The sequence below is a fragment of the Chenopodium album genome, chromosome 2 (assembly GCF_948465745.1).
Source record: "Chenopodium album chromosome 2, dcCheAlbu1.1, whole genome shotgun sequence".
NCBI classification, from domain to species: Eukaryota; Viridiplantae; Streptophyta; class Magnoliopsida; order Caryophyllales; family Amaranthaceae; genus Chenopodium; species Chenopodium album.
This window is the reverse complement of record NC_137835.1, coordinates 6,189,445-6,213,168: the sequence shown is the minus strand read 5'-3', so window position 1 is coordinate 6,213,168 and position 23,724 is coordinate 6,189,445. Positions and strand designations below refer to the sequence as shown.

Genomic DNA, 23,724 nt, shown 5'->3' with positions numbered 1-23,724 from the left:
GGCCCGACATAATTATTATAATACCTGCTTTTAAAAATTCTTCATACTACGAATTTTTTTTAAGTTAGTTATTTAAATAAAGTTCCTACTCTATATTGCTTTAATTTCGTTTTGGCTAAGAAAATTCACTCTTTTACCTTCACTTATATGAGATCAGATCCATTTTAATTTGGGCGCCTTAAGTTTAGCATGATTCTACATTAGGTACCTAATTAATTATGATGAGTACGTACTTCACCCTAACACTACATTGAGCTTTCATCAAAATAACAATGTGGTGCATACTACCTTTTTTTTTGTTTAATAAAATATTATTTATTGTAAATTAGTAATATACGTGAAAAGAACATGAGGTAATTTAAAATTTGAATGATGATATCCACAAATATTTATCTAACAAATTATAGTTAGGGTTGTAATAATTTAAAGATTATAAGCACTAACAAGGTGCATTATTTTATATGATTAAAGTTCAAGAATAAGCAACATAATATGGTTATACAATCTAGTTGTACAATGTCGTTTTCCGTTTTTAAAGATTTGTTTCCTTCAACATTCATGGCCACCAAAATTAGAATCAAAATAATTGTTTATACACAAAGCAGTCTTGTATTGTTTTTATTAATTTGTCTGTATGTTTTCTTCATCATTAAAGATCTGACCCCCCAAAAATCTAGATCCAAAATAATGTTATACAAACAAATAAAAGCAGTCTTAAATTGCTATGTTTGTAAACCATTACAAGTACCACTAACATGTATGGTCTAGTTTTTTCAAGTAATTAGGGCTTATTTGTCATCGTTATTAGTTTTTAACAACAACAACAACAACAACAACAAAAAAAAAAAAAAAAAAAAAAAAAAAAAAAAAAGAAAAAGCATTTCTTCTTTTCTTTTCCATAATCAGTTTTTAAAATTATCACAATGTTAATATGTTTAACTAATTTTTTTATTCATTATATGACATATATCATATAATTTTAAAAAATAAAAACCCAAAAAATAGAAAAACACAATACTATATACTCCGTAGTCCGTACAAAATCAAAAGAAGAGCTCAAAAAAGTGTATCTGGCATTCCGGCCTCTAGAGTAATCTATAAATTCTACATGGCTACGCAATATGCATGCATGTCAGATCATATTATTGTCATCAATCTATGAAAGTAAGAAGAAGATACTTAATTAACTAGCATATACTTTGTACTCACATAATTAGTTATCATTAAAAGAGATTGCGTGTTTCACGTTATAACAAGCAAGTTTGAAAACCTTATATTCCCATTGCATAAGGATTATTGAAACCTGCTTAAGTATCACTAAATCAAAAGTAAAATATACTAAAATCATTAATAGAACTTTTGTTGAATAATACATACAAATACAACATTATGAAAAGCAAAAATAGTGTTGAATGTTGTTGATGGAATAAGAATGCGTGGATGAAAATTGTCAACTTTGAATAGAAGGCGCAGATAGTGCACTTTATTTGTCTTCTGATAGGCTGATAGTGCGAGACAGATGGAGATCCACCAACTAATTAATTATTGACAACGTAGTACTCGTGTTCTTGCTCCTCTCTAATTTAATACCACTACAACTATTTCATTACGGAGTACTAAACATTTTCTTAACAATACTATCAACGAACCATCAATCCTTTCTTATTAATTATGATTATTATTATTCTTTCATTTTCGATTCATAAGACAATATCAGCGTAGTTGTCATAAAATATCTTGTGCAACTGTTGTACTTTATGTAAGGCGAAACCACCTATCCGTTATATAATCAAACAATTTATGTTTAATTATTGTTATGTACACGTGTTTTATCATTATTATATATACAATATGAAGTATCGGATTTTTTCCATGACAATCTATCAGATTTTTCACACAACCATCTACAAGAGTACAACATAACGAGCTTGACCCTTCAATCTGCATTGTGCCATTTAATTATAAGATTACTCAATCATACACGATTCTAAAAATATCAATGCAATTATAAATTTCAACTAAAATATCAACGAAAAGTTACTTTCAATTTATAAGAGTATATATTAGCTTAATACCTTTATTCTTTCAATTAATTTCATTTATTTATAACATTACGTACATTCAAAGAATATTACCACAATTATTGAATTTAGATGTATGTAAAGTGTAAACGCATTTTTGTCGTTATTACAAGAATAATTTTTGCACACAATCTACAGACTACAGCCGAACTGTACTCTTATCCACTTCAAAAGTTCAAATATGCGGTTTATCACGTATGTATTGCTTAGCTTGATTGGCAAATATTAGCCTAGCTTAATTTAATTTTGTAACAATAATTAATATGGCATAAATTTCTCCACTCTTCTTTTTCAAGTCTTCATCTAATAATAAAAGTGTATCCACTTTAGTTATAAGGGCTAACAATTTTATCAACTCCAAGATAAAGTTTGAAAAGCAATACAAATTCTTGCATGACCAGAATTTTAATTTGACAATGTTTAAAACCTGTAAAAACAAATGTTTACATGTAGCTAAGATTGCTAGAGAATGAGGTACATGAGGCGGTAGTCGGGTATCCCCTTCGATCCGTTTGTTTCTTAGACCATGTCATTGTTTTTAGTATATACTGTATAAGTGTATATATAAACGAGATGAAGGGAGTAATACGTAATTCACTAGCACGATTATGGTCGTTTGCTTGTTACTTACAAGGGAAAAGCCTGATTTGGCCTTCACTAAATGTGTGTAGGAGAAGGGAGAACAGGAGAGTGTGGACAACCCATGAACCCAAGGAGTTTATTAATTAACTAAAAATTGTTCTTTTTAAATATTGTATTGAAAATTTCATATAGCAAATTATTGGACGTATTAGTTATTAAAGTTTTATACGTATATTGAATGGGTGGACTCATGGTAAACCGATGTGTACAACCATAAACTAATCAACCTGCTAGACATAAAATGATATCAATGCCCGTCAATTCTTCCATTATCTTATAGCCTTTGGAGAAATTTAAAGGTTAATGGGACCAATTGAGTACGTGTTATAGACATAAAATCGTGATCATACATATTTTAAGGTCCCTTAACAAATAGTCATTACGATTAGTAAGTAGGACCAATCAAGTTAAGTGTGGCACATAATAAAGATCGAAATTATCATGGCAGGCGATAATGTAAATGAGTTTTAAACTTATGGTAAAAGTATTACCATCAAATTAACTAAACCAATGATCTTATTGTTATCTTCAAGCTAATCAAGTACTCCGTAGTCAAAATTCATCTTATGGGACCTAGGGCATTTAATTTTTGTTAAGAGTATTTCACATTTTCACCTATGTACAATCTTGATTATAAACTAGGAATTTACTTTTTGATATGCAATATACTTTTTGGCGAGGTCTACTATTAAATTATTTGGTTTGCATATGAAACCGTATGTGACGCTCATATTATATGTGTCATTTTTATCGATGTACTTTTATAACATTATTGTCACTTATATTAGTTTTGAATCGATGTGCTTATAACTTATATAACGCTATTGTCACTGATATTAGTTTTGAATATACATATCTACATATAGTCATATACGTATACCATATACTAATTCACCATTTAAGTCTATGTATATATAGATCTCGAGGGGAAAAGAAAGTAGTGGTCATAATTATCTCAAATTTCTACAAATGAGAGAAAACATATTCAATTTAGCCAAATATGTGGGACAATAAGAATAATTTTTAATTTGGGTATTTTTGGCTCACAATTCACTTGATTTCACCTATCTGAACTTAATTAAACTTATTCCTTATTAAAATTTATGTTAATTGTAGTTTAAATTTGAGTAACCCTTATCATAACTTATTTTTCCTGAACTAACCTTATCTGAATTTAACTTGACTTATCTAAACTTATTAAATCTAAAATAAGTAAAAATAAGGTGACCATAACACTCTAAAAGAGACTTTTTTATTTTTTTGTGAGTGATACCATACATGATTGGTGAAAGTATCTAAGGATGATCGTCAACTAGATTTCCAAGGCCATATTTTAATTAAAACTGAAAGTATAGATAAGTCGGTTTGTTTACAAGTAAATAATGTGAAGTATGTGATGTCAATTAAACCCGCTTTAATTTATAATTTTTGAACTTTTTTCTTCATGAAAAAGAATTGACCTATGTAATATATTCCACCTCTAATAGGTCGATCTAAATTATTTCCTACATCCACCATTATATTCATTCCAACGACGTGATCCTCTAAGAAAAATTTGACCTAGTCTAATATATCCACTTTATTTGTTATTCTAACCTAAGACTCACAAATCACAATCAAGGTGCTCCATTATATTCATTCCAACTACGTGTTCCTCCTTCCTTTCTTTAAATTTTCTTGAAGTTATCACTTTTTTGCTAGTACTAGAATGAGTGATTTTTTTTAAAAAAAAAATCTATATCAATTCAAACATGTGCAAAGTAATACTACTCAAGTACTCATTGTGTGTTACACAATGTGCGCGGTCCTCACACCACCACTATTTGATATCACTCCAAATTTAGATTCTTCGAAAGAAGTAACGTTGGCAAATAGAAGTTACTATAAGTGTTAGCTATCACTCTTACTAATGTGCTTTGAACATTAACATAGTCCGATCACTTTCCGTCTCATGTCATGACATGTTTTGATGTAGAGATCGATTTCAATTTTTTCTAAAGTTTTTCGTAAATATAAGGATGTATGATAAAGTAGCTACTTTAATATACTACGTATAAATCATGGTTTCTAATTTGTTCTATATATAGCAAAATATGTTTTACTCGTAATCTCTCTAAGTATATAGTGTGACAGATACAAGTCAATAAAGAAAGCATTTATATAGTAAATGCCCCCCCTTTAGATTGCAAATACAGTGGTGGTTGCTTTGTGATCCTAGGGTAGAATATGCAAGAATTATAGAAGTTTGGATCAACGAAAAGAAAATTATGACATACTACTACTCCATCATTTTGAAAAACTAGAATTATTTTTTTTAGATTTTTTTCTTGCCCAATTAGCGCACCAAGCTTACATACAATTTTGATATAGATAATAATATAATATTATTGTATTATTTAGGAAAAATATACAGTTCTAAGGGCATATAAAAAGCTAAAAGTGGAAATAATAGACAATAAATAAACATTTATTACACCGATTTACTCGTGAATTGTCGATAAATTCTCAACTTAATACTTACGGAGTAAAAATAAAGGATACTAAATGCTTATATGCAGCCATTATCCTACTATTTATATTACTCCGTATCATCTAGTCTTTGAATTAATTTTAAGAAAATCTTAGTAATATGCTAATATCCGTGCATGCATCATCGGGATCTATGCTAATTATACTCTATGTTTGGGTAGTTTCTCCAAACTCTTGCTAGAAGAAGTAGATCGGCTTTATCAGCTTACCAATAAATAAATAAAATCCCAATACTCGTATAATTTATGCTCTCTTTGACGTATGTCCAAAGCTGTAAGCCCACTGAGAGATTTAGCAAACTTGTTGTTAATTGGGCCAAGCCCAGTTAAAACAGAAAGGAATACAACGTTCGTAAGTCACCCTCAGGGCCTAGTAATGAACTCCAGTCCATATCTTGACTTTTTTGAAATGAAAAAGTGACGTGTAAATTGACTTAATTCTACTCGTAATCATTAAAATGTCTTTTTAAACTTAAAATCTCTATATCAATAACAATAAATATATGAGAATTCAGACTTTCACCAAAAAACAAAATAAAAAAAAATAATGAGGATTCAGATATATAGAATATCATCACGATTTGTATGGAACAAAATATAAACTACGGGTCTTTTCTCTTAGACTGAACTCAGCTGAATTGAACTGAACTGAAATAAAATGAATATTTTATAAGAAAAGGAAATTAAGAGCTGAACTGAACTGAACTAAAAGTAAACGTGTGAGAACATGCCCTAATTCGTATGTAACATGTTTAAATGGTAACCGAACTTTAAATATATAATACCTTTGTTTTTTTTAGTTGACACGTTTTGACTTTAGCAATATTCACACACTCCCCTTTGACCATATTTTGTGCTTTATACATAATGAAAAATATAGTAATGTGAAATCTTGTTAGATTCGTCACGATAAAATTTTTTCAAAATATCAACTTTTTAATAATTTTTTCTTATTCGTATTTAAAGATATGAATGGTTGAAGTTGTGCGTTGGCAAACACAACTGAAGAAACATGTCAACTAAAAAGAAACGGAGGAAGTAACTTCTTTTGGTCAATTTTTAAAATCAAGATCCAAAGTATAATTGTCTCTCTAATGGTAAGCAAGCTTGTTTTATTGAACCCAAGAAGGTTAAAAAAGGGCAGCAATGTGACGGGCCGGGTTTGGTTTTTGTACGTGTTACTATTTGGGCCAAGATCCGAAGGGACACTGAAGCTTCGTCTTTGATAATAACAGAAGACTCCAAGGACCACATAGTAATTTAATTGACACATGGATAATGAGTCAAATAAGTAGTGGTCTCAAAGTCTCATCTAATAGATGGTTTTTGGTTAACTATGCTCAGCAATGCTTACTGTCATTACGTGGCTCAACTATGTGAAAGACGGCTCTACTCGCCGTACACCATATGAAGATGGCACTAGGTGAATCAAATATTTGATAGGTAAGGTTACACGACATGACTTGACACGATTAAACGACTATTAAAATTAAATGGTTATTTAGGTTAAATTCACAACTAAAATAATTTCAATAATTTTTATTTTTTTTTCAATAAAATAATCTTTCAAAATTAAACAAAGTAAATTAGAACTTTACAAGTTACTTCCTTCAAACAACATTGATTAATGGTTGTTGCTATAATGGCGAAAACCCATCTCAATACACACCATTTTCAATCTTATCCATATGACATGATCATGTTCTATATGCATATTCAAAGCAGTATATAAACAAATAGTTATAGAGTACTTGATGTATAACGATATGATTTTCGTAAAAAGTACATCTTGAACCACCTAAATTAAAGCATATAACCTCCTATTTAATGCAAGAAGTAAGAGTACATTCAATCTAGCGTTTAGTTTAGCGCGAACTTCCCTAATTACTAACACATATTTTCATAGTAGAAAACACAATTAAAAGTAAATTTATGTAAAGAACTATTCATAATTTATAATCTTGTAAATAAGTGTATAAGCAATATATGTTTAACTAAACATATCACGAATCTCGTGATAAAGTAAGATACATCTTGACTCCTTGTTAAGAATTTCCATTTCATTTATCACTTACACAGTGTGTTTGGATAACATTAGAGGAAGGAAAAGAAGGGGAAGGGGGATTATATACGAAGTATAAGACAATTGATTGATTATGATTAAAAAAAAGGCAGCATATATACAAAGTATAAGACAATAAATAGTTTATAAAAAGATGATCTCGTTAACAGTAGATCTCATTTTTCTTTATTGTTGGTTTTTACCTGATCAATATTAACACAACCATATTATATTTATTTTGGACCCAAAAAATAAATAAAATTACTCCTTTAAAAAAAAAATTAATTACTGATTAAATGATTGATTTTTTTTTGGGGCCAACATTATAATTTGAAGAGTGTTGTCAGATCTTAAAATCTCTTACCTTTTCTCGTGTCTCTCTCTCTCTCTCCTCTTTCTCTCTCCTCTTCATCTTCGCTATCCTCTTCTCCTCATCACATCTTCGCGATCGCAGGTAATCCTCCTTTCGCAGATCTATACCCTAATTATTTTTCTTATGAATCACTGAAATTTCACAATAATTTCGAATTTGAGTTTAATTTTTGATTGATTCTTCTAATTTATTGATTGATTCAATTTCTAGAATTTTCATCGGTTGCTTGGTTGATTGATCGATTTTCGATTGGTCCTGATTTGAATTCCTACTGATTTTAATTTTGCCCTAATTTTTTGTGATTTTTAATGTGTTTGTTTGAGTTTCAGTTGTATTTACGGATTTTGTTTGATTTTTGTTCAGTTTTTGATCGATAATGGGTGCTCTGGATGTTGAGGATGGAAACCTGGAGGTTGGAATGGGTAAGTGTTCTTCATTTGCATTGTGATTCATTTATTTGTTGAATGTCAACTGAATTGATTGATTGATTGCTTTGGAGGAGTTCACATTGATCAATTTTTTGATTTTGATTTAAATTTTAGCATCTGTTATAGGAAGATCGTTTTGTATTAATGTAAGAAAATGTTTCAAGGTGTTGGAGAAGATAGATTTGTTGTTTCACATTTACTTGATCTATTGTAGAATGGCCTGCCTTTGAAGTAGGTGATAACAATCTATGGTTAATGGTTTAGAAACGAGCTGCTTTAGTTTGATGTAGTTGCCCTCGGGGCGTGGTGTTGGACGTTCATTGATAGGAATGATGTTGTATTCGAAAAAGTTAAATCATTTACCTTTTTGGGGATGGCAGGCAAAAGTTGATCATATAGTAGAAAATTAGATAGTTGACTTTGAGTAGTGAGGTATATGATTGAAATCTCAATTGCCGGTCAATGTTTGACTTGCTCTCTGTGAATCAATCAATTTGTGGTACTTGGATGACCCTCATTCGAACTTGCACATTGAGGGGCCTGATGATCTGATGAGGCTAGTATCAGTAGTTTATTGTGCTGTTATTGAATATGGAATGTCTTGGGGCAGTGTCGTATCCATGATTATGAGGCTTTGGAGAGTATAAGGAGTAGTTAATCATGTTGGTTATGACCTGTACGGGTGGTTGTATGATCATGGCATGATCTATTTATTACTTAGTATTATGTTGTGTGTGATTTGTGGAAAAGGGAGAGAATGAACCGTGTGATGTTGATAGCCAATTCTGTTATCGAATTACTAAGTTACATTTTTAATTTCTGCAGAGTACAGAACAGTCTCAGGAGTGGCAGGGCCACTAGTTATTCTGGAGAAGGTTAAGGTAAGTCTGGTATCTTTTTTTTTTTTTTTTTCTTGTCCCAATTTATATCTATCTGGATCAATTTTACTTAGTTTACTGCTAAATTTACAATTTTAATGAATTGTATGCCTATTTGCGACAGGGACCTAAATTTCAAGAAATCGTGAATATTCGTTTGGGAGACGGATCAACTCGCAGAGGTCAAGTTTTGGAAGTTGATGGTGAGAAGGCTGTAGTTCAGGTACTTAAAGTTTGGATTTTGAACTGTTTGTTTATCTTTTACATTTTGTGACACTAGTTTTTTCTGACCTGCTGTCACTAATCCTAGTACTATTAGTCAATGCTTCTACAAATGGGAGAATTTTGAGCAGTTTTTGTCTTATGAAAGGAAATTTACTCAGGCAGTCTGATTTATATTTCTGACAGGTGTTTGAAGGAACATCTGGAATTGACAATAAATATACTACCGTGCAGTTCACTGGTGAGGTAAGGAGACTCAGACTATCTGTGATTTTCAGTTACAAGACTAGCAACACAAGCTATAGCACTTAATGGTTGATTGCATGAATATTGTTAGATTAGATTCTTTGTATTTTATGAAGAGTGGATTCTCAGTGTTTTCAAGTTTTATCTATATCTTCAATGTGTGTTATTTATTAATTGCTAGTTATATAAATATGGTTGATGACTATGTAGTTTTTAAACATAACTCATCTTTTTGCTGTGTCTCTATGCTCTTCTTTTTTCTTGCTTTGTTTGAACTTAGTGTTCTAATGATTTGGGTATTGGTGGTCTTAAATTCTGCTAAGTTTAAAATATAATGCTCGGGAAGCTCCAGTTCAATGGCTCAGTATTTAAGGGAAGTTATGTGATGCTAAAGTGCTTCTCTCTCAAAAAAAATCTTCAGAATGAAATATCTGCTAGTACCTAAAGGATTTTCATGAGACATTGGCCCCAAGTGATTATATTTTGTTTCTTGCATATTCCTTTACTCTTTACCCCCCCCCCCCCCCTCCTCCTCTTCCTGATTTTTGTTGCTGTATGTCTCTTTTTCTTATCTTATTTGGGATTCATTACAATTACTGCTTGTACCTATAGGAAGCTTCTTAAATGGATTTTCTTTTAACTTTGTGGGTCTTCTGATACAAACCATTTAGCAGTCTTTGACTGCTTGGTTAAAGCTCAATCGATTGCACACTTACCATCTTTTCATCGTGGGCAGGTTTTGAAAACTCCTGTCTCCCAGGATATGCTTGGGCGTATTTTTAATGGATCTGGTAAACCCATCGACAATGGCCCTCCTATTCTCCCTGAGGCCTACTTGGATATCTCTGGTATGTAGCTTTGAGACTTGTTACGTTGTTAGTTGAACTTATTCGTAGTTGCAATTTTTTTCTGATGAAGTTGGAAACCTTCCTTCTTGTCTTGTTCCCAGGGAGTTCAATCAACCCCAGTGAAAGAACTTATCCAGAAGAAATGATTCAGACTGGCATTTCCACTATTGATGTCATGAACTCTATTGCTAGAGGACAAAAGATCCCTCTTTTTTCTGCTGCTGGTCTTCCTCACAATGAAATTGCTGCACAGATTTGTCGCCAGGCTGGTCTGGTGAAGCGGTTAGAGAAGTCTGACAACCTTTTGGAGGTATGAGCACATTACTGGCCTGCAAAAGATCTACTTGCTTTTCTCAATTTAACAACTGAACCATATTTTAAATGCTATTTTTTTTTTCATTTGTATATGATTCCCTCATTCCTAATCTGGGCTTATTTTGGTGGTGCAAGTGTTGGGTTTTATTTTTTTATTTTTTATTTTTTAAAATTTTTAATTTAATCAGTATATTCATGTGCTTTTGTTATCTTTTCCTCCGTCTTTCCAGCCTGTTTGGGGGAAAGATTGGGGCGGGGGGAAGGGGGGGTGTTATTTTGCTTTCACAATTAATAATATCTATAAAAGTAGTAATATTTCTTTTTGTTTTCTTTAATCTCAAACTTGTCTTGCATACTTATATGAGGATTTGCCTGTACACTATGCAGGGTGGTGGTGAAGAGGACAACTTTGCCATTGTATTTGCAGCTATGGGAGTTAACATGGAAACTGCTCAATTCTTTAAGCGTGATTTTGAGGAGAATGGATCTATGGAGAGAGTTACTCTCTTTTTAAATCTGGTATTTCCTTCTCTATGGCTGTTGCTTAGTGTTAATTTCTCTCTGGTTGTGGCTTCTGCTCTATGTTGAGTCAGTTTCTGATTCTTTTCAAATTTCTTCTCAGGCCAATGACCCTACTATTGAGCGTATCATTACTCCTCGTATTGCCCTCACAACTGCAGAATACCTGGCATATGAATGTGGAAAGCATGTGCTTGTTATCCTGACTGATATGAGTTCTTACGCAGATGCACTTCGTGAGGTAAAATTTTGTCATCATAATTGATGATTTACTGTAAGATGCAAATTTGATGAGGATTTAATCGTGATGAGAGCTTTGGACAGCCGAAGAGTTTAGGAGTTTGGCTATAATATATAGCTTTTTTAGGCAAAGATTTAATAAGTGCAATGATCTTCAGTTTTTCCAACTCATACTATTTTATGATCTTCAATTTGCCCAACTCATACTATTTAATGATCACACCTAGCTGATAGTGTGCCTGAGGCTGTGAGGTGGCAGCTAGTGATTTGTACTTCTTAGTGTAACAATGGGTTAAAAGCTTAATGGTAATGTTTTATCTATTATAAAATTGAAATTAAAAAGGCATTTAGCTTGAGAAAATGATTTTGATGAATTCTATTCAGTCTGCTATTGTTGAGGCTTTCAAGGTTCAATACAAGGTCTAATATTAACTGAATTAATAATCCACAGAAAGAGTTGCTTGTAAGTTTTGCTATCATCAAGTCTAAATAATAGTCTTATTGTTGTGGCTTTTTATTATTATTTTTTAATTCTCAGCACTTCTGCTGAATAATTGTTGCTCTGTTCTGTATTTGAAGTTGTTCAGACTTTGGTTCATGGAGATTCTGTCTCTTTCCTGGACTGAAAAGAAACTATTTTTCTTACAACATGGTTAATTTTTATAATGAAGCTTCATATTGCCCAGGGAACTATATGCTCTCAAATGTCTAATGCTAATGGTTGAGCATATTTAGTAGATTAATTCAACTTATACTGTATTTTAGCCATCTAATTGAACATAATATTTCATGAATGTTAACCTTGTTCGGAATAATGCAGTCAATCTTTGCAAAAACTTTTTTGGTTTCTTATCGTGTATGGGCTTTTTTGAATATATACTCGTGGTTCTGATAGTTTACAGCTAAGATATTTATACGATCAGCTGTAACACATCAGCAATACATCTTATGCTATGTCATTTCTGTACATTTTTTCTTGTTAATTAAGGTCTGTTGAAACCTCTCAAGTAGTCTTAAGCGGTCAATTCTCATTCATGTCGACTGCTTATAGCAGTGTAGGGAAGCATCTACTCTGGGTGCTCTTTGTTCTAAGTTGCTTTTATTTTGAGTTTAGTCTAGGATCTGGAAATGAAATATGGAAAACTCTTTTAGATGTAAATATGCTGCAGTTTCTGGGGTGAGCTTGCATTGCCCCTTAGCTAAAAACTATCTTATGAACTCATGTTTCTTGAACTGCAGTATCGAGGGCATTGTTGTGCTCCAGCATCTTGATTTTTGATTTAATTTATTCTTCAGGTATCTGCTGCCCGTGAAGAAGTGCCTGGAAGACGTGGTTATCCAGGTTATATGTACACTGATCTGGCCACCATCTATGAGCGTGCTGGACGTATTGAAGGGCGATCAGGCTCTATCACTCAGATTCCAATTTTAACTATGCCTAATGACGGTAATAATTTATTTTAGACTCTATCATGCCTGTTTTATTCTTCTAATCCTACTTTTACTAACACCTTTTGCTGTCTTCTCTAATTTAGATATTACTCACCCAACTCCTGATCTTACGGGGTATATTACTGAGGGGCAAATCTATATCGACAGGCAGCTACACAATCGTCAGGTGAGTATCGATTTTGGCTCTTGAACTATATGAAGCCTTTAGTTTTCATAATTTCATGTGTTATGTCTTCAATTGTACTTTTGTGAAGTATGCACATGACTGAATTTTTTTAAATGTCGAGAAATTATTGGTGGGAAAAGTGTCTAGATGTTATGTTGACTGAATTTTTTTCTCTTACAGATTTACCCACCAATCAATGTCCTCCCCTCACTTTCTCGTCTTATGAAGGTATATCCTGTCGAGCAGTTGATCAAATTTTAGTGCTTCTAGAATGTTAATTCATGTCATATTTTTTTAAACTATGGCTGACTTTTACCTGTGACTCTGAGTACAGAGTGCTATTGGTGAAGGCATGACTCGCAGGGATCACTCTGATGTCTCCAACCAGGTCTGCCAGCATACATGTTTTGGTGTTTATTTGACTTGTTTCCGAGCCTTGATTTGAGTAATATTTGTAATGTGTCCTGTTTCTGTGTTTTCAGCTATATGCAAATTATGCCATTGGTAAGGATGTACAAGCCATGAAAGCTGTGGTTGGAGAGGAAGCTCTTTCTTCAGAAGATTTGGTATTTTTTGCTTCCTTTTACTGCAGATGTTCCCGGGTTATAAACATAAATTTCACAAGTTAACCAATTACTTTTCTTTTTAATTGTTCAGCTATACTTGGAATTTTTGGACAAATTTGAGAGGAAGTTTGTGGCCCAAGGAGCTTATGACACCCGTACCATCTTCCAGTCACTTGATCTAGCATGGACGCTCCTTAGGATCTTCCCCCGTGAGCTTCTCCACCGTATCCCAGCAAAGACCCTCGACCAGTACTACAGTCGGGACGCTTCAAATTAATCGACAAATGAGTCAGTACACCAGTGTCCTTGTCACATTCGGCATTTTCAATTCGTTCTTCATTGCTGTTTATCAGTCTTCTGGCTTCAATAAAGGTTCCCATCGTTTTCAGGTCCTCTAAAATTGGGGTTCTTTGGTTAGTTGGTGTGTACATTAAGATATTCTTTTAGTGTGAGGGACCATGTAGATTGTCAAGGGAAAACAAGAAGCAGCTGTATTTGTGATTTTGACAATTATCCGCAATTTCTTGTACTACTATTTAAGGCTTGAGAGGGTGGATTTAGAGAGCAGGAATCCTCGGCACTTGTTTGCACTGCTTTCTTGAGCATGTATTTTATTTATAAACTTCGTAGCTCGGTTATTTATTGGGAGCATTGCACAATAATTTTTTGGTCTCTTTGTTTTAAGAATGCCAAATAATCGACTGTTTCACATTTTTTTACACCCAGCTACGCTTTATCTTATCAGTAAATTGTTTTAGTATTTCATATACGTAGTATAAATTTTTGTGCTTATAAACATTGTCGATAGGAAAATGGTTTTAATGGCGCAACACAGCTACCTCGATATACTTTAATGAGGTACCTCAGGTATAGTGGTGGTGCTCTTTGTGCAGCGTGTGAGGTTTACCGACTGAATATGTCGTGCAGTGGTTTGGGTAGAGGACACAGCCTGAGCAACGAGCATACAGTGGATGAGATTCTTCGTATATTGGACGCTGTTTTCAACAATGTTCATATGTTTTAGACCATTGACAAAACTTAGGTACTAAATTCAAGGGGTAATAGTTGGACAGGCTAACGATACAGAACACGATGAACTTATTATTGAAAATGAAATGTCCGTTTATGAAAAATAAATTATATTGATCCTTTAGTTTGTACTTTACATAGAATAAAAGATCAGAAAAAAAAATTCCAAGAGGTGGACAGGGAATATTTGAAATGATAAATTCTACTAGTATCAAAACAAAAAAAAAAAATTGTCACTTCGTATAAAGAAAATAAATTATTATTCACCTTGTTTTGCTGAATAATTCTAACTTTGCTGAATATTTATTTATCATTTAAATGCTACAAATAAATATAAATAATGTATTACGGAGTACTTTTTGTTTTTTTCAAAAATCAGAGCAGTAATATACGGAGTATTAGTTAACAGGAATCGGATGTAATAACACTAACTTTTAATTAGTTTGTAAAGGAAAAACTGCAAGTTGTTCTTGATATTGGTGATAAATTATACTACGTAAAATGAATTGTTGTGCAACGTACATCCATGATAGAAATTTCATTACATGGTATCTTTAACAGGTGAAGGAACTTAGTGTCAATAACAAAATGTAAAGGAAAGAAACAGATGAGCAAATCGTCATACTAATTTGAATGATTCGTAGGTTAATTAGTTATTTAATAGCCATCACCAGTAGAAAATATAGTTAAATTAGTGGACATACCATCACACTAAAACATACTGGTAGAAATGTTTAGAAGGAATCCTATTACAATGGTCAAAAGTACATTCTACATCCATGATCCAGCAAGATTCCTTGTTCACCAATGTCTCTAACTAATAGAGCTCTTGATCACGGCATTTTTAACCAGCATGCGCACGCTACAACCAAGACTATTTTTTTTACACATGCCGAGCAACTGATGGTACAAATGTACAATAGATATTGTAGACCAAACAACTAGCATGCACAGATTCCCTAAGGTAGATTAACAAGGGTCTTATCTCACTCCTAGTCCCTTAAATCAGATGTTCTATTCTATACTGTATCATACAGTATAATAATACTCCCTTCCTTTGTCCCTTAAAAATTGATATTCAGATAAAGATGGCACTGGGCCGCTTCGGGTCGGCCCAACACAGAAAAAAAATAAAAAAAAAACACGGCATGGTACTGTGCGTGTGAGCCATGGGCCGGGTTTGGGTCGCTTTTATTTGGGAGAAGCACGTTAAGCACGGCATGACCGGGCCAGGCATGACAAAACATGCTAAAATCAATGTAATTTTGCTTAGACACGCAAGCCCAACACGATGGCACGTGGACACAGGCTGTGCAAGGGCCAACTTTTTGAAAACCTCGACCTGACATGTTACGATGTGAAACTTGTGGACTGAGCCTAACTACACCAAAGCACGTGGGTCAACACGGCCCCGAAGGCCATCTTTATATAAGAGTGATAGATATTCGAAACAAAAAAATAATGATCCAATCACTCCTAGTCCACTAGTTCTTTTTATACCTTTACCCCCACCTTTTAGTCAAAAAAAGAGCCTTTTTATTGACACTAAAGAAGTTCTATATGACTGAAAAGAGATAAACATTTGTTACAAAGATTATCCTCAGAAACAACCACTAGAGTTAAAGCTGACAATTCATGATGTAAAAATCTCAGCACATTTTTATATCATCACGTGCACAAAATTTAAGGTACTGGCTATTTTAAGTACAATGTTGGGAGCATGTATAAACTTGATTAAAAAAAATACATTAACTACAAAATAATAAGATCTTATTGTTTTCTAATATTCCTTTAAAATCGACTGATTTCAGTATGACAAACTCTGGTTTCTTTAACCTTTGAATTTCTTCTATAATGAATTGGATAGACAGCACGTTCCTTCTCGTGCGGCAAAAAGAATCATCTATATATGCTTTGCCTTTCTAGACCTGTGCTCTTGATCTTTCGCTAAATCACATCAAGTATAACTTATATTTCATTCTCAACCAGAAAACTCGATGGCCTTCTTGATTCAAAGACTCTTGTAGTTTGTCATCTTGAACTCTGTTTAGAGTACCAGAGTTTCTTCTGGCAGATTAGTATCTTTTCATTCTCACTGTTGTAACCGGTTTCTTCCTTGCGACACTCCCACTTCATCCCCTTAGCAATAGTGCTGATAGAATCCACAAAGTAGTTGTTTTCCCGGATGATAGCATACCCACTAGGTCGAAGAATTCGATCCATTTCCAAGAGCACATACTTCATATCACACCTGTCAAATAATATAGTAAAATACATTACAAAGGTCCTTTGACTACATTTTTTGCTTGTGATGGGGCAAAGTCTTTGCAAGACTCAGATGATGATATAAAACAATGATAAGGGATTACAAACAAGGAGTTACCTATGACTTTCAGCAGTGAAGAGGCCATCTGCGTGAAGAAGATCATATGTTCTTGGATAAGTAGAGAATGGCTCGCACCTGAATCACGTAAAGGTCGTTAGTAAGGAACCCTATATTGAATTTGTGAAGTTATCGCATGGAAAGTGTGTCATGCAAACAACCAAGGTAATGAATCTCCATCGGACAATAGTTTTTGTTTCTTCATCTTCATTATCATTGCCACTTCCACCATTTAGTAATGTGCATATGGGTGGCAATAATATTGAACATATATAGATGCTTGTCAATGGAGATGCATAAGCTTGAACAATCACAAAGAATTTCAATCATTTTCTATGATCTTCTACCAAAAGAATAGTAAATGTATAATAAAAAGAATAGTGAATGGTGCAAATCCAGATTCTTGTCCAGAAAGAAAATATTCAGTTACCACTTACCAGTCATGATAAACTCCAATGAGACCCCGATCATAAACCACAGGCAATGTGTTAGGACCATAGGAGGACACTACATTCATAACCCAAACAGGGTCCTCAATTAGTTGAGCTGCAAGACCCCCATACACTGTATTCATATCCATAACATTCCTTATCTTGTCACTTCCCAAGGCCGGAACCAACTTCTTGTAATGCTTAACTCTGACCTTCCACTTGCTTTCATCATGCTTGAAGGCACCACCATTCCCACCGGGAATATCAGAGAGGCGATCTGGTGCAACATCCAAACGTTGTGGCCACTTTGTCACAGATTTCAAACTCAATTTCTTGAACTTTGGGTTTGGGACTGTCACACACGAGCGTAGAGGAGTGTACCAAGCTGAATCAGGCTCCACGCTGTCATCACACTTGGGAGGATAAGCATCAGGATTAGCAAGCTTCTCATCATAGCAGCTATTGTCTGAAGCCTTCCGCCACACAGCAATATCATCCTTTTTGCTGAACAGTTTGAAGCACATAGATGTAAGCAATTCCTGTAATTTTTCATAGTCTGATCTTTGTTCCTCAACAGTGGTATTCCACCCTCGCCAACGGTTCTCATAGTTCACAGGTGGTCCAGAAAGAACCCAGAATCCTCCTGGCCTAAGTATACGGTGAATTTCCATGAGGTAGAGTCCACCTAGAGACAGCATTACAAAAAATTACATACGCATTGACATAGCATAACCGAATTACAAGAGATCTTAGGTGAAAGTCTTCAATCTAAATTTCACACAAGAAAACCTCTAAGCTGAAACAAACATAAACTGATGAACATACCAAACTCTGTCCAAGGGATAAGGCATCTTGAGCAATGAGCCATATCAAACGAACTGGAAGGGAAAGGAAGTCGTTGTGTTGAAATAACTCCTAGAATTGCAGGAATACCACGTTCCAGGGCAAATTGGACTTGTGCCTCATGGTTATCCCTTGGGGCTAAGGAAACAGTAAGAATTCCTCTATCCAGTAAATCGCCTCCCCAGCTAGCGACCTTCAAGTCAATTAGTCCATAATATCAATATTTAATTACAGCATCAATAGTTTGGTTATACACTCCAATATAGAGCGATATTTCATTCAGGAAGAACCCATTAACATCAATTTAATCTATCCTACTCTCAGGTGATGTCAAACTTACCCCACAGCCAGTATCAATAGCAGTACGAATAGTTCCATCTTTCAATTGAGGAAGCAAGTTTTCCATAAGATCTACATAATGACTAACTCCCTTAGGAAACATCGTGCCTCCACCAGGGAAGAAGAATTTTTCTCCTTCTTTCTTCAGCCAGTGTTGATTAGACTTCTGCTTGTTGATCCAATCATATGGCACATTTCTACAAATAAATCACAAGAATAATCTCACCGAATCAGCAAGTTTTTATTTTTAGATATTACCACATAATCTGGTATGACAAGGCCCATGGGCAACTATATGGAGTTATTGACAATAAAAATCACCTGTACCAACACTCATTCTTGCTCTTTGGCCATCTAATTGGCATTTTATAACCGTCGGGTGGAGGCACCAAGCACTCTTTTCTTTCAAATATTGGTGGACAATGTCGTTCCAAGAATGCAAGCCGTTTGTAACCATACTTCTTCCATCTCTGTATAAAGATACACAAGACATATAACCAACATAACTTGAGCAGTGTACTTAAGGGGGAAAAAAAGTATCTATGATATGAATAGCAAAGTATTGTGTATACCCTTGGATCAGTGCAGGGAGTGTAATCCTGGTATTCAACGCCACATTCAGGGAAGGAAACAGACTTAATCTGTAAAGGTGCAACAGCTGATTTCGTCGTCCGTTTTTGTTCTGTTTTTGTAACCACGTCGGTGATATCTTTAGCATCAATATTATTGAATACCCCACCAAGATAGAATGATATTCCACATAACAGAACAATGATGAACGACAGGGGGACGATCTTCACGGCTTTATCAGGGTGAGAAATCGACCTTCCATCCTTAAACTTCATCCTACTTAGACTTGATTATTTACCTACATCAACAAATCCATGCAAAAACATGTCAAAAATGGCTGCATATCTTGGTAACTTAGGTACAGAAAATACCCTAATATGAGAATCTGGTAAAGAAAAAACAAAAGCAAGAAGCACAACAAATTGTAGCCAACAAATCATCAACCCACCAACCAATATAATAAGTCCAAGTCTTCAGACTGAACAAATTAAGTAAAACTTTACACTTACATTATTACATTTAAGTTACCAGAAAAACCAAACACCAGTAATAAATGATGGAAGAACCAAAGCTACTTAGACCTAGATGATTACTAATACTCACTTCAGACTTCCACAATCAAATCTAATGGAAAAACATCAAACTCGGGAAGTGTTCGCGCACACGTAAAATCTTGTATAAGACGGTCTGACCGGAAAGGTAAATAACAATGACAGTACCATAGATTAAGGAGCCTAAACCATGATTATAATGGCAACAGATCTACTAGTCAAAGAAGTAAATTGGAATTTAATGGCAGCCCACCAAAATACTAAACCAATCTACAAGATTTCAACATAATGGTGGGGTCCCAAAATGCTAAAACCAATCTACAAATCTTTTCCATGGAAAAGGCCAACCACAGTCCCCATCCCCACTCTTAGAAAAAGCGGTGGAAATTATATAAAAGCAAATCATATACAATTGTTGACAGTTTCTTACATTAAATTATAACTAAAATGGAAAGCAGAAACAAACATGAAATACTACAAGATCATTGCTTCAAATCTAAGGAAAGGGAAAAAAGAATTCATCCTTAAATCATGCCCTAATTTCCTCACCAATCAATGCTTTTCAACGTATACATGATTAAAAAGCAATATGAAAATAATTATAATAAATTTAAATAACAGAACATACTCTAAAATCCAGAAAAATGAATAAAGTAAAAACATAAATCACCATTCAATTCCAATAAGAAATGAAGGAGTATATTTGATTAGAAACCAATTAAATAGATTCTTGAACTGCAAAATCCCTACCCTATTTTTTGATTGATTTAATTTCTCAATCATACACCATTTAAAATTCAATTTTACTGAATACCCATCAATGATAAACCATTAAACTTCAATCTGCAGCTCAAAATGGTGAAATCAAAGATACCCATGTAAAGATCTAGCTAATACATTGCAGAAATGAAGGTAAAAAGGAATAAAATCAAAGAAAAATCAGAGAAATTACGATGAAAATGGGAGAAGAAAATACCCTTATTTTTTTCCTTATAACTTTTTGTGCAACTCTTAATCTTTTGCCTGAATCTAGCAACAGAATACCAAAGAAATTATCACCCAAAAAATGGATGGTGGAGAACTTTCTCTCTCCAAAAAAATCAGAGAGAGAGAGAAAGTGAAAGAGAGGATGGGAGTCAAGTGAGAAAGAGTAAGAGTGAGAGAGAGATATGGGGAGAGAAATTTGGAAGGTTATGATTATGGAAGATTTATTTAATTATATAAAAGAGGCCAACATTTTAATAATTGTACCAAGTATCAATTTTTAATACAGGTATACCCTTTATGTACGTTGCAGATACGGTGTAAGACTCCGGTCCGGTAGAACACTTAACAGTTACTCCGTTACTCCGTACGTTGTAACACACCTTCTCCTTACTACATAGAAAAGGGGAAAAAAAAAAAAAGTAAAAAATAAAATACGGTGTACTGATTGCACTTTGTAAGTCTGTAGTAAATATAAATAGAACACTTCTCAATTTCTCATCCACTTTAATCATTTTTAAAGATATAATTGGTCATCGAACGTATTTTTAAAGACCGTGGAAAAATAAATGGTGCAAACAATACAAAAGAATGAGGGAGTAAATGAAAAAAAAAAAAAGAGAGAGAGAGAATCCCTAGTTGGTTGCTTATGTTCTGCTGGGGTGTCCCATGAATTTAGTTCATGGTAGACTCTTGACATGTTATATTTGGGAATTGGGATAGTTCTAAAATGATGTATCTTTAATAAATTAAATGAATGAATGATATTATTTATGCCATTTTTACATTATTTACGCGATTATAGTTTGAAAAAAAGAAGTTAAATTTGGAGAATGTATGTTAAAAAAAGGTGAAATCTTATTAATTTTGTTTTAATATGTACTTTCACAAAATCAACCTTTTAAATTTTTTCTAATATCAAATCAAATTAAAGATGCGGAGTAATTGTAAAGATAATACAAAATTACTTTTACTTTCGACAATTTGTCATGATAATATTAAAAAAAAAAAAAAAGCTTTATAAAATTTATCCTTATAATTACTACAAAAACATGTATCTTTAACATATCATTAAATTTACTAATCTAGATATTTGGCTAAAAAGGGTTATTAAATAATTTACTCCTCAAAAAAGATATGATCTCCACCGATTATATTAGTGATTGATTAACTGCTAATTTAATTTGGTAAGCAATGGCAGCTCTCGGCCACCATTTTTAACTTAGTATCACTTTTCATTTTTCTTTGCCCAATTTGAACAAAAAAACTTTATTGTGTAATACTCCTTGGATGTGTTAAACTCTGTATATATACATAACAAATTGAATCAACCTAATAAAAGCAACCGTCTACCACTATTTTGTCAACCCCTCAAACACTATTACTCCTTACCCCGTATATGTAACAATCTCTACACTTTTAAAAACTGTTGTCAAACACGGCATAACAAAATTCAATCTATTTTGCACGATTGCAAACTTGCAATGACAATCCTTGAACACAACATTGTAAAATAAAAAGTCTAATACTTCGTAAATAAAAAGTACTCCGCATTGTATAAAACACAAGTATAACTAATTTTACCATTATAAAATTTATATAACACTTTTAAAAAAAAAAAAAATGAATATTCCACAAATAGAATTAAGTATTTTAGTCCCAAATTGAACTCTAGCTTTGTATATCAGTCGTATACTCTTACTAAAGTTACCACTACAGTACAAAGTCTCAAAGTTTACAATAACATTTTAGACAATTTTTTTATTCCCAAATTAGCTCGAGCTTTTTGTCAAAAAACCAAAAAAAAAAAAAAATTAGCGTGAATACAAAAAAATTCTAATGTAATGACAGTAACTAATAAAAAGAAAAGAAAATACTGTCACTCTTGCCATAAAGAATCGTACCAAAAATAAAATAAAATACTTTGATAAGGTTTTTATTCCACATTTTTATGACTTTATTTTTTCGTATTTATACTTGAAAACGAATTTAGAATAATTTCAATAATAAGTTACCGACACTTTCACAATGAATGACACTGTTAATTTAAAGGCCCACTTTATTCCTTGCTTTGTTTCTGTCCATAATCATCATTTACAGAATAAAAGGTTTAACTTTATATAATTAACTTTTTTAATGTATGATTTTTATTAAATAAATCACCGTAATCCTCTCATTAATAAGAGTATTGATATTTTGTCAGAAGCAGGTGCCTTTAAATGTGTATTGTGTTTTAATAACAATTTATGAAAGTCATGAGAGTTGTTTCTCAGTATTAGATAAATACCTCTTGTATGTGAAGGTTGTACTGGGTCAGGGATCATTCGGTTGTTTTTAAGATATGTTTTCAGTATTTATGGCCACATGAGTACTTCGTACATAGACGCGTTTATGTAATTAAACTCTATAAAGATTAGATGGTCGTGTTTTTTTTAATTAAATTAAAGGTCGTTTTTGGTTAGATCAACTTATCTTTATTATAAACGGGATCGAGCTAAATGGAACCTTAGTAACTGTTTTCGAGTAAATGAATTTTGTGGATGACCAAATAAGTTGGTGATATAAGATATGTAGGGCTAAGCTAGACTATCACTAAAAATATATACGTTGGATAACGCATATCACAATTGTGCTAGATCGGATAAAAATACACTCCATATGCATTCATGTGCATTGTGTTGTGCATAGTTCATGAGATAGATCACATCAAATTTGTACTTCTCCCCTGTCCCCTTCTAGCGTTCTTTTTTTTTTTTACTCTCTCTATATTTTTTATACTTCATTTTTTAGTATTAAGCTGATAATTTATCAACAATTTACGAGTAAATCCATGCAATAAATGTTTATTTATTGTCGATTCTTTTCATTTTTGAAGCCATTAGGATTGCATATATCTTTTTCTTTTTTATATTAATGAAATTCTTTGTATTATTTTAATTAAATTGTTGTTTGAGGAAAAAATTATTCCAAATAATTCCTTACATGATCAGAGTTTTATTATGATCAGATTTTGTTCTACTTAAGCTCA

General features: G+C 33.0%; 2 protein-coding genes across 2 annotated transcripts; one reads left to right on the top strand and one right to left on the bottom strand.

Moving 5' to 3' along the window:
• Positions 1-7,638: 7,638 nt before the first annotated feature.
• Positions 7,639-14,285, top strand: LOC145594386 (V-type proton ATPase subunit B 2). Its single transcript, XM_081650701.1, has 15 exons — positions 7,639-7,767; positions 8,050-8,108; positions 8,940-8,995; positions 9,117-9,215; positions 9,401-9,460; positions 10,197-10,308; positions 10,410-10,618; positions 11,011-11,142; positions 11,246-11,383; positions 12,679-12,829; positions 12,918-13,000; positions 13,181-13,228; positions 13,335-13,388; positions 13,483-13,566; positions 13,658-14,285. Exons 2-15 carry the CDS (start codon positions 8,063-8,065, stop codon positions 13,841-13,843), a joined length of 1,458 nt encoding a protein of 485 aa, XP_081506827.1. The 5' UTR covers positions 7,639-7,767; positions 8,050-8,062; the 3' UTR covers positions 13,844-14,285.
• A 1,871-nt stretch (positions 14,286-16,156) lies between these two features.
• On the bottom strand, positions 16,157-20,867 carry LOC145594379 (putative methyltransferase PMT21). The gene is made up of 8 exons (XM_081650696.1): positions 20,689-20,867; positions 19,164-19,459; positions 18,913-19,061; positions 18,593-18,788; positions 18,235-18,445; positions 17,416-18,094; positions 16,979-17,056; positions 16,157-16,846 (listed from the first exon to the last, which is right to left on the bottom strand). Exons 2-8 carry the CDS (start codon positions 19,434-19,436, stop codon positions 16,627-16,629), a joined length of 1,806 nt encoding a protein of 601 aa, XP_081506822.1. The 5' UTR covers positions 19,437-19,459; positions 20,689-20,867; the 3' UTR covers positions 16,157-16,626.
• Positions 20,868-23,724: the final 2,857 nt, after the last annotated feature.